Genomic DNA, 20,265 nt, shown 5'->3' with positions numbered 1-20,265 from the left:
CTCCTTGTGTGATGAGAACCTATAAATTTGGACCCTTAGTTTTGGCGTCCATCTGTTCCCATTAACCATTCTTCTCAGTAGTAACTAATTATTTTGATAACTATATAATCACCTACTGTGGCACTAGTCTAACAGGACAGAGGACTAGAACTTTGCCTGGACTGTGTAAATACCTTACTAAAAGGAAGAAGGAGTGAGGAGAAATTAAAACCAAATGTAGGCTATATTAACAATCTTATTCTGATACAAATACTGCAAGAGGAGCTAGTAAGGCTTTTAGCTGCAAATGTGAAAAACTTCTGCGAAGGTAGAGCACCGATGTGGTTGGGAGAGAGCCTGCTGGGTGCGTAAGTAATGCCGGCATCCCACCTCCGTGCCACCTAAACAATTACACAAAGCCATCACAAGTATTCTCCCCCTCTCCTCTGCACCCTCCCCACGCTGCACAGTGAAAAGGGAAACATGCCCAGTCTAGGTACCCTGTTTATAAAGCCGTGATACATCAAATTTGCATTCTCCTTTGACCACTGTATCTTCTGTCTGCTGTGTTTTAAGGCAGTGTAGATTCAAGCAACTGCCCTTTTCTGAAAATCAACCGCTACAAAATTTTTCCCATCCTTCTGTCCCCTTTTCTCCAAGCGTGTGATCTGTCCTAAAGGTTGAAGTAGTGAAAAACCAGCAGCATTCAGTCTTGCATCAACAGGATATTTAAAACTCAAAATCTTGCACTTTCTTTCGTCTAGGAAAGTAGGCTATAGACCAGTAGAGAACATCAGAATGCTAATTCCCAGTATGTATGCAATACCATTTTTCTAGTGCAAGAATTTCCTTTTACGTTGAACTTTAAAGCTGTGACATTTTAAAAATATGTGAGGTGGTATTTAGAATTAAAAAGAAAAAGCATTAGTTATAGAATGATCCCCTTTCTGATATCTGCATTGCTGGACTTCTGATGACAGATTAGCTTTTTAAATGAGGGGATATATGATCCCACTGACATTTGCTTTACTTTGAAATATTAATATAATTTTTAATATTATCAGTGGCTTATGTAGAGTAAACGATAGTCTGATGTGGAATAAGGTTTTATTTGAAATTTACTGGGCATCTATTCAGGACTGTGTAATATGGTCTTCAGAAACTCCTGTTGGTGGAACCTCAAGCAATTCACACCTTCATGAGCTATCTTCCTCCTCCATATGCTTAGTATTATGTTAAATATTATACAACAGGTAGCTATAAAATATAATGTCAAATCAAACTTTCAAGCAGTGGGTAGTTCATTGGAGTAACTTGGGTTGCTCACATGGAGAAAGTTACATTTCTAACTGTGCTGGTATCAATCTCCTGAAATATTCCCATATCCACTCACAGCAAACAATACAAAATAAACCACTAACCAGGCACCTAACTCTCAGATTTTTAGAAAATTCTTTAAATTCATTTTGCTTCAGAACCTGGAGGAAGTCCTTGTTAGGTGTCGCCATTCTGTATATTGTTCTAATATACAGACTATGTTATGTATAGCGTAAATATATATATTATAATCTCTATATAGCAAAATCAAGTTTGCAAACTTGAAAAGAGGAAGTAAGTGAAAAGTGAAGATGAAAAGTGAAGTAGGTCTTTTCAGTAATTTAGAATAACTATAGAATATGTTTACTGACATTTATTATATCAATCATATAGGTAGTTTCACTTTTATGATACCACATAAACTTCAGATCTTTTTATCACATTTTGTAAAGAAATTGAACATTATGTGGAATGAAACAAAAAAGTCTGTATATACAAATGATCAAGCTGTCAGACATTCACGCATTTCAGTGTCAGACCTATCTTGTATTTTGTCATTTTTTGCCTGTAATCAGTGACTTGGCATTTTAAATTATATTTACAATTCAAAATAATTCACCTGTACTTGTTTAAATTTAGCAGTGCATGTAGTGCACATGGTAAATCCTGTTCACATTTTGGCCAGTAAAATTTTGAGGCATTCAACCCAAATTTGTCTAGAACTGTTGTCTGTAGCTTTTGAAATTCCTTAGCCTTCAAACATATGGTCTAGTAATTTAAAGAAACTATTCACAGAAGTGAAGTTACTGAGAACCCTTATGCATAAGATTGTTTACACTGAATAATCCATAACTCTCATTTATAATGTGCTTCAAAATTGAAAACTATTTACAAAAGGTACGGCAATTTTTACGGACTGTTTTACTTTGGTTTGCGTCAAACATTATGCTGTGTTACATGATGCTAGAATTCAGCATTTTAGAAAAATATATTTTTATGGTAATTGACAGATAAGCAGTACTTCAGTTAAGTCCCTTTCCCTCCCTCCTAATATCTTGGGAGACTGAAGCACTTTTAAACAACCAGATCTCAAAACAGTGCTCCAGGCTGGTGGCTATGAAAGTTAGCAATGACATCCTCCTTTTGCAATATTATTTTTAACACACGCCAAGCTAACACAAACACAGGCTAGATGTGTAAAAGACACATGGTGTCAGGTCTCCTGAGAAATCTATGTTCAAGGCACAGCTACAACAACAAACCTTGACCAAAATCTGCTCCAGACCACCGAACCAGATGGAAGAATAAAGGACTCTACTGAGAATATGATGAGTATGCTTAAATATTGGTAGCGTAGGTAGAATGGTTGGCTCGAGTCCTATCTGAATTATACCAGCCTAAGCTAAAAATAATATTACTTAAGTCCGTCCGAGATAACAACAGAATTATTGAGAATAGGGTTTAACTCTGTGACTTTAAAATGCGAGAGCATCCATTGCATGTGATTCTAAAATTGATGCAAACAACACACTGGCACTTCTCCAGAACTAATTTAAGCTCAGCATTTGAATATGAATTTCCTTTTCCCTCTCCCAAGAGTGTACACAACAAGAGACAGAATAAGGTACATCACACTTATCCATTACTTGGATTTGTTTGAAAGATGGATATTTCTGTAAATAACCCTGGGTAATTAAAAAAACCAAAACCAAACCCTACCTATGACTATTATCATAATTAGTTTTCATGTGTATGCATTTTTTAATCTGCAAATAAAGTCATTTATTCATTTTATGCTCTTAACAAGAAAAAAGCATCAGCATAGCAGATTTAGCCATTCTTCATATATTAAGTCTTCACTGAATAACAGGGAAACCCTTCATAGTTTAGCCATCTCAAAATTTTATTCTGACAACCTAATTCTAGGGCAACTTCTGTGGTTCAGTTGCAGGTACTCCAACTTCACAGTATCCTACCTCTGAAAAAGACTTGGCCCTTTCTTTATAAGCTAATGCTTTTTTCATGATAGGCCAATTTTTGCTACTTTTAACTCTGTTATACTTTTTCCAGTCAAATACTGCATTTAAATCAAGGTATGTTTCCCATCGTGTGAGGCAGGCAGAGTTAAGCCCCCTCAAACTGATACACCATTCCTACGTCCTGTGAGATGAAACAGTTCATAAAAGTTAAGATTCACAGGACGCCCCCTCTCTGCTTGTCTTATCTGTCCATTGTTGTAGGGCTGTTTACTTTGTGAGATTTACATCTGCTCTAAACCAAGCAAGAGGAGAACTTCTGTTCAACAGTTGCAAACACGGTGCCAGCTTCATTCAGCTGTTAGAGTCAGCGTACAGTGATATAGCCTGTACACCCACTACTTTCAGGGCAGATTCCCTAACTGGTATACATAAGTGTGCTTCACTGGGCTTCAGGGAAGTTACAACACTACTCCAGCAAAGGGTCTGGCCAGCAGATCATACACACCTCTTTTACCAATCAACTGATAACCAAACACACAAAAAGTTGTAAAATAAAAACAGACTTTACCATCTTTGTGATAATAGGTGACTTCTACTTTCCTCTCCTCTGACCCCAGCAGTGCTTGAGCAATTTGGGCAATATGATGTCTTTTGGTCTCTGGCCCATGAAGAAAATCACAGGTGCAAGGTTTCTGCATGACATCTGGCCTGGAGAACCCGGTCATCTCACAGAACCCATCATTGCAGTAGATGATAGCACAATTCTGCACTCTAGCATTAGCAATGATGAATTTTTTATCTGCAATAAAAGAAAGTGATGCATTTTTCAGTACTCTTTCAACATTTCATAAAGTGTCGATTGCATGGATGGATGCTAAATAACCCTTCTTTTCGCTGGAATGCCTGAAATGCAGAGATTTTCAGTTATTTAATGTAGCTAATTTGATCCACAGCTTTTAAAGAAACTTCAATCAATTTAGAATACATTACAGATGAAGACAGTTGTCTTTTAAGGAAATAAAACCAGATTATGCAAGTCTGTTGCAAAACTCCTTTTGACTTCAAAATTTTGTCTTTTATAGCTTCACTGAAACCCAGGTGATGAGCGCCATCCTGTCAGCCATAACTCCAGGCAAGTCCTTGAAAAGTTAGTAGCTTCTTTTTGGGGGGAAGTGGGGCCTTGGGAAGGGGACTCTCCTCAAGTGAAGGGCTTCCTGGGATAAGGTCCAACCGGCTCAGCCTACTCTGTAGGGATTTTCATTGAGGTGAATGACAGGAAGTTTATAGTCAGTATCTTAACAAAACTATCTAGAAGAGAACATGATAATTTTTTTTCCCTCTGTGATTGTTTTAGAAGTTATATTTATAAAAGAAAATATTCTTTAGTTAAAAAGAAAAAAAAAAAAAAACAAGAGCATGAAGGTACATGAAAACCAAAGATTGTGATGTTGGAAACATTTTGCATAGTCCGCTGAAGTTCCGTGCCTCAGTCCATCATCCTTTTCCAAACCCTCACCTGACAAAAAAGTTTAAAAGTTTTCAACTGTTATTTCATTTGTTTCTGTTTACCACTATAACACACTATTCCCATTGTAATTATAAATGTGCAGCTTTGATACATTTACTGTTAGTAACATGATTTTCTGCTTACTTAATCACATTAGTAGGTCCCTTGCTTTATAAAAGACTTTTTATGTGACACCAAGTTAGCAGTACAAGTCTTCAAAATTTTAATGATATCCTGTCTTTGAACCTAGTGAAATATTTGGAGAGAAAAATATGGATTTCATTCTTGCTTTTTCTACTGTCTTTCAATCATGCTGAACTTTCACTACCACTTGCCTATTTAGTAGGTAGTGCTTTATTCTCTTAAAAATATATACAGTTTACTGCATAAAAACTTTACTGGAGTAGCAACACTGACTTAGCATTTAGATAAATTATGACTACAAACACCATCTTTAATTTTTTCTCAAATAATATAAATATTAAATTGGTAACGTGGGTTTAAGTGTAAGGAAGTATCTAAACTGGAATTAGCTGTAAGGGTTTGCACCAGACTGATACTGCAATTATGCTAAATATTTAAATAAATGTACATATATCAAAACTACTGTTTCTAAATGAAATTCATTTTAAGCATCAAGTGTTCCTTCTCACTGTTAACAGTAAACCAGAATTCAGCCAGGAAAAACACTTCAGCTTCAGCCTCCTCGACAGGTAGTAAACTGCTGCATTGGAAAAGATCTCACAGACTCTTCCTGAGGATGCATTTGCACTGGTTTGATAGATATTTTAGGCTTCCATAAACAAAGCAGAAATATTTGACAGCTACGTTAAAATGCAGTCATGACAACAAGGTAAGACAGTATTTTCCCCTTAATAACTCCTCTGCATCTTATCTGTTTCCTCTAAATCAAAGTCTGGCTGTTCTGCTTTATTTTGAAAAAACAATGATAATTAATAACAACAATATCATAATAATAAATCTAGCTTATTTTTTAGACATCGCACAGGCAGCAAGATTATACACTCTGCTTTTAGAGCCGTCTTACCAGTTCAGAGGAAGGTAAAAGATATAACTTCTATAGCTATACAGTCAAAGATAAAAACTATTCCTTGAAACAGTGGGGGGGAATAAAAGCCCGATAATTCAAGTCGGCAGTCCGTATGCTAGATCAAAACCAACGTTACTCCTGCCAGGGATCCCCTCCTTACCTCTGGGGTTTTCTTTCCAAGCTACAAACTTAAAATAGTCTGGAGCTGCTGTCCATTTAGTCACATGCAGAATCAAACTACTGTAGCAAAATAGATAGAAAGAGAGAACTTACTTTGCCCTTCAAATTTTCGTATGATTGTACCCAAAAATGTATTTTGTGGTGCCACATGACCTCTGCGAACAGGCATGTTTGTACAGGTCTTCGGTTTTCTGTGCACAAGGACTTCTCCAAGGATCTCCTACACGGCTCCAGCCCAAAGCACCGAGCCAGCTACCCTTTGTGACAAATCATCGTCCTCTGGAGCTCGGAAATCTCTTCCCATTAGCACCACTTCTAGATACACGCTTTTCCTATCGGAGTCAGATCCATCCCCCAGTTTCTTTCTTTTTCTTTCTTTCTTTCTTTCTTTCTTTCTTTCTTTCCTTGCTTTCTTTTCTATTTTTTTTCCTGGAGGAGCTCGGACGCTATTGTCTGGGGCGGGTAGGGGTGGGGTAAGCAGCAGGAGGTGGTGGTGGGGGGGAAGATTACAAGGGTAATCGATCTCTAGCACCAAACATCGCCAATTTTCCAAAGCAAACGGCTGTGACCCGGCAGTTTCCGACGCTGTAGTGATGGTTAGAGGGCTGGAAGACTAACGTTGCTCCGCTGCCAGAGGGAGTGACGTTCCCCCCCTCCGGGCTTCACCACGGCGCGCAGCAGCTCGGATTACTCAAGCGTGGCTTAGCAAGAGCCAGCCAATAAATCTCTTCAAAACTCAGCGACAAACAGCGGCATCAGGAATGAGCTACACCCCGGCAGCACCGCGACGTGCCACATCCCCCCACGCTGCGGCTGCAGGGGGGCAGCGGGGACCGAGGGCGCTGGCGGCGTGGGGGGGCCCCGCCACCTCCGGCCGCCCCAGCTTCTCCGCCCTCCCGGCACCGCCGGCCCTTGCGCGGCCCCTGAGCGTGGCCCGCCGGGGAGCCCCAGGCGCTGCCAGGGCCGAGGGCGGGAGGAAAGAAGGGACGGAGGGAAGGAAGGAGGGAGGGAGGAGGGAGGGAGGGAGCTTTGTACACGCCCCGTCGGGGGGGGGGGGGAGGCGCGAGTGGGGGTTGATTCGGAGCGGTGGGGGGGTGGGAGAGGGAAGGGACCACCGGAGCCCTCGGCATCCTTCCCCGCCCCGATGGAAGGGATCGCCCCCTCCTCCCGCAGCGTGACCCAGGCGAGGACTTCCCCCGGCCCCACGCACCCCTCCTGCCGAGGGAGGGGGATCCCCCCCCACCCCGGCGCCGGGCGCTTGCTCCCCGGGCGCCGAGCAGGTGCGAGCCGCCGCTCGGGGGCCGAGAGGGCGGCGCGGAGGGGCGCGCTGGCTCCCCGCGGAGGCGGAGGGCGGGGGGCGGCTGGGCTCCCCCGGGCAGCCCTCGCCCGGCCCGCGGCGGGGACGGAGCGGGCACCGAGGCCGCCCCGCGGCGGGGGCTGCCTCCCCGGGCCGGGCTCCGCCCCGCCGCCGGGCGCGCCGCCCGCTCGGAGCTGGCCGCGGTGCTGAAGCCGGCCCGCCGGCGCGCAGAGGTCGGGCCCGGGGAGCGCCCGCCTGCCCCCCGCTCCTCTCAGCTGCTCCGGGGAGGCTCCCGGGGGAAGCGGGTGGTTATTTTCAGGCCGTAAAATTAGGGCTTCCCGCGCTGCCCGGTAGGCAGAACGGGGCGCCTTCGGGCCGGGCAGCGGCCAGCGGCGGGGGACCTCGGCGAGGTGGTACGGGGAGGGGGCTGGGGCAGCCGCGCGGTGCGGGGAAGGCATCTCCGGGGCAGTGCGAAGCGGCGGCGGCGTCTCAATAAACTCACAGGGAAAAAAAGAGCGGCACCTGCTCACCGTTCTTTGTAATCGCAAGCACAGGATATTGAGCCGGCAAACCACCGCCTCCCACCTGTTCTTCCGCAACACAAACAGGTGTTTCCTTATTCCCCTGGGCTTTTCTCAGGTGTGGCCTTGGTTTCGCCGTTACCCTGTGTCGTCCTCCGTATTTACCAGGGGACGGACACAGTCTGTGGGTACGTTTCTGGACTAATTTCATTTCGTCTCGGTGGGATCGTTCTGGGTTTACACAAGTGTAAATGATGCCTGAAAGTATCATTGATACATATATAAATTGTATTTAGAAGGCCACATAGGAATTGGCTGTATACTAATTACAAAGCCTCAGCTACATTAAGTGATATGTAATCAGGAACGTAATCAATCTTAGGAAGCAAGTGTTGCTTATTTACAGAAGCAAATGTTTTAATCTCTGTACTCAGAGGTATGAATCAAAGGAATAACAGCCATATATTCTCTGTAATCATAATATTTAGAGAAGTATAATATTTCTGTGACTCAGCTCAACACTAGTGAATAAAATTCCTACAGTATTTTTACTCATTTTTCATGTCTTTTGGACAGTGGATGGATGAGGCTGCAGGTTGAATTTTTCTCTTTCCGCTCTTTGTCTTGACCAAGAACATATATTGCCCTAAAAATGTATTCAAGTTCCCAAAGACAGCAGTAGAACTAGTGCACACAAAGTGAGAGGAGCATATTTACTTTTAACAATTTAAATAATACCTAGCATCTAGTCAAGTCATAATGGCCGACAGTGACTTCATTCTCATTTTTACATTAAAAAATGGCACTTTGATATTTCTGTAACAACAATAGACTATAATCACAATAAAACTGTGACCTGTACTGAACAACCAGTGTTTGTTTCTAGTATTCAACAGTTCGTAGCAAACCAGATCAACTACAGGCCAGTAGAATCCAGAGTCCAGTGCTTTAGGTGCCTGGCTGGAAAGAAAAAAAAAAAAAAAAAAGATAAAAGTATTTTAAGAATTCAAATCTCACTGAAGCCCCACCTTTTCATGTTAAGTTTGAGAGGAACACTATGCTTGCCTGAAAGCTGTAATAGCAGAGGCCAGAACTCCGGAAGACCTTTTCTGTTCTGTGTCCTGATGGTAGCTTGAAGTTTGATGTTGATTATATGCACATACATTAAACAGAGTCCACATTTATTACTTTTTTTTCACCTTGGTTGGTTTAGAACCTGATCAAGATAACCCCGGCCAAAGCAAGGTAACTTCTGCTGAAAGACAAGATATGAGATGTGGGTTTTAGCAGACAATGAATTCACAAGAATGATGGGCTGTAATAACTACATAAGCAATAGGTGGCATCAGAAAATCTTTCATCTCGGTGATTTACACTCCTGCAGTCTTGTAGATGATCTGTTGCTCCTGGAGTGCTTAATACTCATTGTGCATAATGCTTTATAATTTTCTGCAGCAAGCCAATAGTGAGAGGAGTGCAAGAGGAAAATATATTTAAACTGGGCAATTTACCACTAACACAGGGAAAGTAATGTGAAAGAATTTGTATTTGATTGGGAAAATATCCATGCAAGTGGGAAAGTTTGAATTCATCATAGATGTGCCTCTCTAGTGTGATGAAAGAAACGGAGAATGCCATGGAGATATGTGTTTTCTCTATAAAGTTGCACAGTTAGCAGCTCTGCAAGAGACCAAAAAACCAAGGGAGGATGTCTCCGGAGCCAAACTCCATCCAACAGGACTGATCCCTTGTCCTCTGCCCCCTTGTGATATTGGCCCTCATGGCACCACCATCGCCACAGCCCAGCAGTAGCTTCCTGATGAACGCTGCTGCTCTGCAGCAAAGTTATATCTGGCATTTCCTGGCCTCAAGGATAGCAGCTGATTTTGAAATAGTGGTTTTAAGGTTTTCGCCGGCATTTAAACTACTTCCTTCTCAAGTTCCTTAAGAGAATTTAGAGGAATATGTGCTTGGAGATGAGTTATTGATCTGTTTCAACACCTTGGCATTTAGCAATGAAACCTGTTATTGTTAGGAAAAGATTACTCTGGGGAAATGGCTCTAATCATATTTCCCATCATATTTCTGGTGAAAGAAAAATATAAAGGAGACAGTCAGTTTTAGTCCAGCATTCTTATCATACTTGACTATGCCTTTTACTCTTTGATGCTCCAGGAGACTCTCCCTAAGACAAACATCTTTCCCCTTCCGGCTTAAATAATTTTTAACCATACATTGTTACTTTTCAAAGTCCTATGTTTTCCATTTCATTATTGTTGTGATTCTACAGTTTGCCCTCCTGTAGACAGAAGCTTACTAGTGCATTCCCATTTGAATAAACACTTTTTGTACTGGAGCAATATACTGTTAAGTCTTGACAGTTCTTGTGGGTTTTCTTCTTTTTCGTTTTGTTTTGTTTTGTTTTGTTCCATCTAGCATGGGATGTCTGTGTTGCTTTTACCATGTGTGCCCTGTCATTTATTCATCCATCTATGCTATATATGCTTCCAATTTTAAGTAAGGCTGGGAGTGTCTTCAGAGCTGTGAAGTGAAATACTGAAACTTTATTTCAAATCCCATTTTGTGCTAAGATGGCCTTTGCGATTCCTTGACAGATTTATGTCTCTTATCATCACCTTTTGGTTTTTATCACTCTTGCTTCCTTGTCTTTTTTCTGTTTAATGCCTTTCCAAAATTTCAAGTTATAGCTCTCAGTTTTGTTTTAATACTTCACAATAATAATGATCATCAATTAGATTATGACTGGCTGGGCTTTAGGGTGCAGGCAAAGTAGGCAGTTGCCTGGGGCAACAGACTGCCAAATTGCCTCTGTTGGCAAAGACAGAAATCAGCTGTTTGAGCATCACGAGCAGCCAAACAGCAAACCTCTGCCGGTGCTACCAAAGGAGGCGTAGACTGTGTGTGATGGCAGTTGCTGTTGCCAGGGCTGGTTCCTTCTGGCAGTAACTCGTCTTGGCTTGCACTCTGCTGATGCCCCAGGACCAGTAAGTCTTTCCTAATCCTGCAGCCACACAGTCTACACAGCTGCCTACTCAGCAAAATGGGAATACTTCATTATTGTTGTTACAAAATTCACCTTGAATTAGGTCTGATTATGGTTATTTTGTGTTTCACTTTTGCTCTCTAAAAAAAGGCTCCTATTTCTGGCAAGACCACTGATGTCAATGAGATTGCACAGAGGTGATTATTGTATTTGGCCTTAAGGTTTACTTCTTCATTGTGTCTGCGTATGGGTCTTAGTATTCAGGACTTGAGATATCTCAGTGAGAGAAATGATATCAAGATTTTAGTATCACAAAAGGACAAAAGAAGTGTCCACAACAAATTATGCTCTAAAACATGATTACAAATTTCTAGTTAATTTTACAGCTAGTGTAATCACTCAGTAGCACCAAAAAAAAGTTATGTTATACTTATTTTGGATTTCATTCAATGTATATTTTACATAAAATTCTCTCTGAGGGACTGTAATTTGAGGACAAGAATATGAATTATAAATGCAAAATCTATAATAGCAGAACTTCTGTGAGCTGAATTTCCGAGGCTGATAAAGGTAACATCACATGGCAAAACAATAAGACAGTAGGCAACTTAACTTTTTCTAGAAGGATTCATAAAAAGTTAAGTTTGTTATTCTACAGTATACATTGCTGTTATTACGTGCTACATTAGAATGCCTAGGCATTCAAAACCTTTGGAAGTAGTATGTACAGGTCATGAAAACAGAATTACAAAAAGCATCAATATATCCATCTACTCGATGCCCTGCCAGTGGATTGTTGCCTTCAGTATATTTGCGTTTGTATTATTCATTTAGCATTTAAATTATTCAAGCAATGAGGCTTCCACTTCTTCCTCTGAGAGACTCTTTCAATGTCTCTCTGTCTCACCACAGGGTTTCATTCCCTCAAATTCAGCCACAGTTTTGGTGTGGGCTCTTACTTTGGGGGTTTACATTATTTAGATGCACATCTTGTTTCCCTGGGTTTTTGGCCAGTAATGGGTGCCTGAGACTACTCCGTGCTGACCCCCTCTGGCCAATTAAGAGTGACAGAAACGGCCCCAGCATGTGCTGTGCCTCTCGAAGATTTTCTAGCTAGATTACAGTGCTATGTCTGTCATTCTGGCAGCTATCATTCTAGAAAGAACGTTGATTGTAATTAGGCAAGACATGAAACATACTTCTATTTATTCTTTTCCTCATACTATTTATAGAGGATTTTTAATGGTATACAAAAGCAGTACCCTACTCCATATATCTGTAATTCTGTACCACAGGAAATGTAATTGAAGATAAATAGCTGCATTCTCTGTAATCTGTCTTCCATCATAACAGAAATTCAGCAATGATATTTTAGAATAATAGGGCATGTAAGAACTATTATGACTAGACCACATATCTTAAGTTTGGTGTCTTCAGAAGTGGATGCCTGAAAACATGGAGTGAGCTGGAAAAAGGAGCAAGTTCATTGCTAAAGCACAAAAAAAGTGAATTATTGTCTGTAAGTTATTCATTTAACTAGATCCATATATTTCTGAAACTAATTCTCTTTGTACCCAAGTTCCCACTGCCTTCTCCACAGTGTATTCAAACATTAAGTGCTAGGACTGCCATCTGTCAGGTGAAGTTCATTCCTTTTCTTAGCTTCTCCCTTGAGTAAACCGTGTAGTTAGGATTTCTTCTTCTACGTCTTCACATTCTGCATGTGTTTTTATTGATAATGATGAAAAAGCACACCTTGTATTTGGAGCAGGTTTATGGTGATTTCTGGCTCTCATCCTAATGCCAATGAAAGATAGAACAGTGGAGTAGAGCTTCCTGAGGTTGCAAGGTATCTGGTTTTGCTGAAGTTCCTCCTAGTTCAACTGCGGCAGCGTTCCAGGGCATGTGTCCCCAGAGAAAACAGTGAGGTGAGCTAGCCTGAACTAGAATCTTCAGGGTGTGTAGCTCCAGCACATTCTGTGCAGGCACAGTTTCCTTTCACAGCGAATTTCAAGGTGTTTCATTTCTAAGCAATAATAAATAAAAATGTGCCATATCAAAATCTTTCACAAAATGGAATTGCTGTTCCCAACCAGCTCTGTAGACGCGGTACCTCTCTACTGGTGGAGTTAACTTCAGAGAGGTCACAAGTTGCACAAGGTTATTTCTATTCCTCAGCCTTTTTCCTTGGATCAGGCCATAGGAGCTGAATTCCTGCTCTGATAGCATTTCCATATGCTGCCAGCTTAGCAAGCAGTAGGTAGCCAGAGCTCTTCTTTTCCTTTCCTCTGCCCTGCAGCAACTCAGTTAGGCATTGCTGAACAGCTGTAGGGGAGAAAAGGACAGCAGCTGCTCTGAAGGAGCTTGGTTCATGCTAGACATTTTTACTTGAGAGTGACGAAGAGGCAGCAAGACCTTTTATCTCCTATGGACAATATCAGATTGGATGTGTTTTCAACCAGTAATCGCATATAAATTTCTTCCCACCACAGGTTCACTTTAAGATCAATAAAATGCAGTTTTGAAGCTTATAAAGTGGTTCCTTTTGGGCACCAGTGTCCTGGCAGTACGAATACTCTTAGCAGATTTTTTATTTTAAAAGATAAATAGAGGGTTTGTTTTGCTTCCTTTCCTTGGGCTGATCTGTTATGATTTTGGATAAGTTTCATTCCCTTCTACCTAGAACCCTTTGTGCCATGTTTCCCATTGATCTCAGCTTTCTGTCTTCCCTGCTTGACTCTAACCTAATAGTTATTGTTAGTTATTCATGGCTTTCAGACTCGGAGACAGAGGGGGAGAGAGAACAGGTAGATGGAAGTATAAATGGACCAGAAATTAACTGTCTGATATGAAGAACAGAGGCAGAGAGACAGTTTCATAATCCAGGGTCAAAGGGCACAAAAGAAGAGACTGAAACTGGCCAGAAATTGTAACTTGCAGTAAAATTTAGTAGTCAAAATTAAATATAAATTCAAACAGTTTAGGGGAGAAAAAAAGAAAAAAAAGGAATTTACTTCCACCAACTCTAAAAACAGTTTCAGAAGTTTAGTCCAGCTTAAGTGTTTCCTGAGAATGATGTTTCCACTATTCCTAAGAATGATTGTTATATATCCTCAAAGACCTCAATCAGAGAGCAGTAACCTTGATAAATTTGGATATGGTGTCCCAGAATGCAGCGTAGCAAATAAATTCCTATTTCACTCAGAAGAAAAAACCCACCAACACAGTATGAGCCTTTAGTGCCAATGGCTCCATCCTGGCTTGATGAAGGTGATATTTTTTTTTCCTAAGTATCTTAGTAGTAGTACATTATGTTTCTATGTTAATCAGAAAGCCCCAGCAAAAAGAGTATGCTTTTTCATTTTTAGTGCTCTATACCTTCTTTACTCCTTCTGCATTCTGTTAACATACTTTACACAGTCACTTCGTCTAAATAAGGTAACTGCAGTTTCTACACTGCGCTCACTTAGTCATTAACAATTTTATTATTAGCATATTCTAACACTCAGTTCTGTAGGCGAAGCCTTCTCCACCTGGCATGTATATTTTCTCCCTACAACTGTATTTTTCCACATTTAATTTTTTTAGTATTATTCTCACAGTAATAATATTTCTCTGTGTGGAGTCCAGAATCGTATAGAATAATTATTCCTGACCCTGTACTTATCAGAGCTGTCGTTCACATTGCTGCCAACAATAATCTGCAAATATCCATGTCACATATTTCTCTTTCAATATTCCCACTTTTCTTTCATAATATCATAGCATGAGATCATGGCTAATTATATTACAAAAACTGGTGTTTGTCTAATTCATTTGAAGAGATGCCCATATCCTGAAACAGCGTTTTCTGCCACAAAGGTAGTGTATGAGCTGATCTGCTGCCTCTGCAGATAAAATACATGTCATATAGGCCACATTTTCAAACCCAGGTGCCTGTCTGAAGCTAGCATCTCCAGAATTATACTGATGCAGCTGCAAATGAATGGCTAGATTTTTCATCAGTGCTAAGGACTGTATTCAATAGCCCTGCTGAAGTCAATATGAAATGCAGGTACTTGGCAAGTGAGTTTTGCTCATAATCTATGATGACAGAAAGAGATACTCAAATGACATATGCTGTTTTGTGAAAGGGTCTTTTGCTGCCTAAGATGGAATTTATTTAAATAATCTCTCCTGGATTTCCTATCTCTGCCATTATGTCTATCTCATTGCAATGCAAGTAAGATATACATTGTCAGTCTCCCCCTTCTAGTTTTTCCAGCACTTGTTTACCATCCAGTGCAAGTTGTTTGGCAGGATGAATAATAATTTCAGATGAAAGTTGAATTTTCTTCCTGTAAAGAGCAATAAAAGCACTGCTATACCCCCAAATATATTCAGAAATAGCAAGATTTCCTCATCATTACAGAGTAATTTATTTTGCATCTTTTTTATTTATCATTCTTTGTCAAGTTATTTAAGACAGGTGCATATTAAATCACAGTAGACATACTCATTCTGTTGATGATTATGATAATTTTTACTATTTATATACTACTTATTTTCACAGTATAATAGCCAAGCTATTCTGGTATGCTTTTTGAAAGAGGAGGTCTTCTTCTGTACATTCTGTAGCACCCAAAGCAGTCACTCAGAAACTATGCTTTAGCTTGGTAATCAGGCTATTCACAGGTGTTTTTGAAAGACTAGTTTCACAAGTCTTGAAAAAAAAGATCAATGCAAACATACACTAATTAATTTTTATGCCATTTGAGCTAGATAAATATTAATTTACCCATTTTCTTCATGTGCTGGGTCAATAGCTGGAGAGAAAGCACATCTGGGGTTCAAAAAAAGCACCATATTCTTCTGTCAAGTTAGGACAGTAATGTGCAATTCTGATGACTGCCTATCCAAACCAGCCTGTAGACTTCCAGAACTTCCACGTCCTGGCAGATTTGGGGACAGATTCAGATGCAAAAGTCTACTGCTGAAAACATAGGCCTTGTTTTTGTCTTCAGTCCCAATTTATCATGAAAAAACCAAACCCATGAAGTTATATTGAATATTTATAGAAAATATTTCCCAATGGCATTTTGATTTTTTCTTAGTAAAACATAATTTATTTTTTTCTGGGGAATACTGACATTTTGGGAAGTGGACATTTGAAATCAAAGGGCTGTTCTGAGGGAGAAATTGTGATCATCTTAAATAGTGATTTCATTGCACTCGCTTCTGAAAACTCAAGACTGCTGTGATTCACTTGAAAGTGAACATCAATTTTCAGACCATGTCAAAGATCCCAGCCTAGGGATATATATCCTTTGAAGCTAGGAGTTGCCAAATACATCTTCAGTTTAGGACAACAATATTATCCCATCTAGTGCTGCAATAGTCCTTTCTGTGCTAATCCCACATAGACGTGATGGTTGCCCAGAGAAGCTGTGCAGTCCCCTTCCTTGGAAGTTCTCAAGACCGAACTGGATCAAGTCCTAAACAATGTGGTCTCACGCCTCATCGCTGACACTGCTTTGGGCAGGAAGTTGCACTGGAGATCTCCTGAGGTCACTCACAACTCTGTTATCATACGATCCTATGATGGTGTGTTTGATGTTTTCAGATACACTGAGACTTGATTTCTGATTAACCAGCATGTGCAGATGAGGTATAAATTCTGCTACTTGTGCTTTCTGCCTAGGATATCTATGTGCTGGCCTTGTATGGCTCCCTGAAGCACGTGGATCCATTTCTCCCATTAACTGAAGTTATCGATGGTATGAATAGAATACCTGGGGCTTGAGATGTTCCATAAGTGATACATTATTGATTGACATTTTAAATGGCTGTTATACACATGTACAGAATCAGGATACTTGTCTGTGATACCTGAAACCTTTTCAGACTAAACATTAAATATAAAATGACAGCCTTTGCTTGTACCCTTTGTACTTCTTTCTTAACTATCTAGACAGAAGCCTCATCTCTCCTGTCTCTCAGAGCTCCTGTGTTATCAGCACTGCTTTTCACTAATGAGAGTTAGATTCTTTACAGTGTTATTTATTAATCTGCCATAAAGTATTTTCAGTTTTATAATTCTTTCCTTACATTCAGGGGTAAGACTTTCATTTCTTCCATAGCTCCCTTGTGCTAGCATAACTTCTCACAGGTGGAAGTTTGTGGCATCATTGCTTGGTTATGAGATTTCCCTCTTCCTTTTTATTGGGTCTCTCTATCCTCAACATTGACATGTCTTCCTTTCTAGTAGTCATATGAGCAGGGTAATTTGAATAACCACTATAGAGAGAAAGACACAAGGAGTTTGATTTAATTTTGTTATAATTTTATTATATGAAATGTAATTTGATAGGGAGTAGTAGAATCACCATGCAGATGGCAAGTGTTAGGCAGATCTTATTACCTGGAACAATTGAGCACTGTCTGCCTTCTCTAGTATTAGTTGGCCTTCCTCCATCTTAGACTAAAAAAATTGCAATGCTGCTGTTGATGAATCCTGACAAAGGACAATGAACTAACTTAGTTCTACTTCAGTTTCTATGTCAGGCAGTGAAGGTGGGTGCACCGGCCAATGCTAAAAGGAGGCAAGCATGTGGACAAGTGATAGCCAAAGTGTGCACCTCATCATAATTTGAATTGGAATAGCCATGTTTAAAAGACTAAATAGTCATAAGGGAACAATTTATTCATATCAGTTCTCATGAACTATCTTAAGATGCAGCTTCTGTCATCCTGCCCCTTCTGGGATGAATGTCTCAAATGAGCCACTTGCTTTAGACCTGGTTAACCTCAGGACCGTGTTTTGTATGTTATGGTCTCTGCTGTTGGTCTTCTAGTGAACATTTTACTGCCAGAAAGAACCACTAAAAGTGAAAAAGGAAAAGAAAAAGGAAGATAGGAATTATCAATATTCTGTTTTATATTAATATTGATAGACTTACAGCTGCTGCTGCTTGAATGCACACACTTTCCTGGGTGAATTTCAGACAAGCCAATTAATACCAGTTAGTAGAACATACTTGCTTAGCCAGAAAAATTACTTGTATTTTTTTACCCCACAAGAAAGTGGACCGCTGTGGGTCTTGGGAAACTGTCAATTTATGAATCTAAGGACATATACAGCATTGAAATCCTTCCGAAATAGTTCCCACTTGAGACAGATCATGGGATATAATAATCTGATAGTGGAGCCCTGGCTATAATACCATCTGCTTTTCCTATGTGGAAATACCTCAGGAAGGATGGTAGCATTATAATACTATATGACAATCACTGCCAAACAGCACATCTAGTTGAAGCCTAAATACCTTATTTGAGAACATGAAAGGAAAAGAAGTTAGATTAGGGGAGAAAATAATAATTATTTTTCCCAAAAAGTACATTGAATTAAAAAAATGTATAGCATTATATATAATCAGTTTTGTCAATAATTGTATTTTACTTCTTATTTAGTTTTAAATCTTTTAAATATTTGGATAAATAACAAATTGTCAATCGCTTCTGTGTTTAGTAATTAAAAGACATCTTTAATGTCTGCTATCTTTAACACCTACTAGCCAAACAATTTATTTTACCTTCCTTTTTACTCTCTATGCTATATAATGTCTCTCTGTAGTTTCTATGCTTCCGATGTAAATCTCATTTGATGGGATAGCTGCAATTCAAATATGCAGTTTTAGGATATTCTTCAATGGTAGGAAATTTTTGAATGATATTTAAAGATTCAGTCTTTAATGATCATTTTTCTTCCTTTGTTTCTATTAGCTAAATTATTGTGAGACTGATTCAGTAAAACAAAAGAAAATTATAGGGCTAGAGTTTCAGAAAAGAAGAGGAAACATGTACTTTTTTTCAGGGGATCTTAACCTATTAAAAATCTCTCCAGAGCTCTTAACTTCCCATGGATAAACATCCTTCTTCCTGTGGGTTTGATATGTCAGTCAGACTAACAAGCACCATTCCATTTTTTGTCTAGCTTGTGTTCATGTAGCCTTTTGCAGATGGTGTTTATTTTTAGATGGGAGGTATTTACATGGTTTTCCTGATACCAGTTTTTTCTCATTCTTTTTCTTAAACACTGTTCTGCTTTTTTAATATATAACTCACACTTCCCTGCTAGCAAAATCCTCAGTAAACACGTGCTTTAGGCAGAATAATGCCTAAAACATAAGCAGCACATGACAATAGACTTCCCTGCAACCTACTGCTACTAAAACATTTCAATACAGCAAATCAGCAACTTTAAAGCTCACATTACTCTCCCACTTCTAGTAGTTTTTAAGGGACCTGATTATACTCTTTCTCTCTAGAGAGCTCTGTGAATTAAGAGTAATTCCACTGAAATCAGTGCTGCCATATAGTACAGAATCAGGGTCATAAAGGGGAACAATTGTTGCCTGATCCTCTGGTGAAATGAAAAGGTGCCATGGGATTAGCAATTAACTGGTTTAAACATACCCAAGTTATTAAAAAGATACCAAAAATGTTTTCTTTTAGCCTACAACAGTAATTAGGCATCTGGGTTTACACAAAGTAAGAATTCTGACATCTAGCCCAGTTTCTAAGAACTTTGCCTTCTAATAGTAAAGCACCAGCCAGTTTTACCAAGTATCTTGGTAGCAATGTATAGATACCTATTTGTTAGGTGCTGAGCAAATGTAATAAAATTCATTCTCTGTTCCAAAGGAATTCTATTTCTATCCTTAAAATGAGATGGAGGAAAAAGTGAAAGAACCCATCCGAGGTGGCAGCAAGAGGCTGATGAAAGTCCCTAATAGGACCTGCAAGTTCTGAGTCATTTTTTCTTATAGATTAGCTACATATTCAACTTGCTGTTATTGCAATATTTTCTTTTGCAATTACTTGAAACAAATAAGCAGGTTATCAAGAGCAGCCTCAGTCCTTTAGCTTCATAGCTCAAACATTGACCATTATAATTAGATAGAGATGTCTGTGTCAAGGACAGTATTTTCTGTATAAATTCTGCCTACTTTGGACATATAATCACATGGTTATACAATGTCCCCGTGATCACAATGTCACTATTATTTTTGTATTTGCTTCCAAGCTGACTATATTATAAAAGAAAAAAACTCGCAAGTTACACAGTAATTAATCCTTGAATGACAGAGTATCTATAATTATGACCACAGGAACAAGTAATCTACAAGAATGTAATTACTCTGGGCTGTGTTCATCAGAATTCATCCATGAAGGCCCGTGGCAGTTACTGAAGGTCACAGATCGTGGCTCAGCCAGGCTATTCACTTGAGCTCAGCCAGCTTTGTGTGTCTTTGCCTCACCTTTCTGCACACAGCCATATGCTAAGCATGTACACCTGGCCACAGGAAAGATTTTTATCCCCCATCTAAACCCTTGCCTAAGTCAACAGGACCTAATGTTTCCTACTGACAAAATAATTAATCTATCTCAA

General features: G+C 39.8%; 1 protein-coding gene across 1 annotated transcript in view; it reads right to left on the bottom strand.

Annotated features, from left to right (window-relative positions):
* The window catches only part of KCNH7 (potassium voltage-gated channel subfamily H member 7), a 245,808-nt gene extending 239,038 nt beyond the window's left edge, over positions 1 to 6,770 (bottom strand). The window contains exons 1-2 of the mRNA XM_075028563.1: positions 6,107 to 6,770; positions 3,844 to 4,074 (exon numbers count right to left, since the gene is read on the bottom strand). Coding sequence (XP_074884664.1) covers positions 3,844 to 4,074; positions 6,107 to 6,182 — 307 coding nt within the window. The 5' untranslated portion in view covers positions 6,183 to 6,770. The remainder of the gene's footprint in view (positions 1 to 3,843; positions 4,075 to 6,106) is intronic.
* Positions 6,771 to 20,265: the final 13,495 nt, after the last annotated feature.

Source organism: Buteo buteo, chromosome 5, assembly GCF_964188355.1.
Source record: "Buteo buteo chromosome 5, bButBut1.hap1.1, whole genome shotgun sequence".
Classification (NCBI taxonomy): domain Eukaryota; kingdom Metazoa; phylum Chordata; class Aves; order Accipitriformes; family Accipitridae; genus Buteo; species Buteo buteo.
The sequence above is the reverse complement of the archived record's forward strand: the minus strand, read 5'-3'. Positions and strand labels throughout refer to the sequence as shown.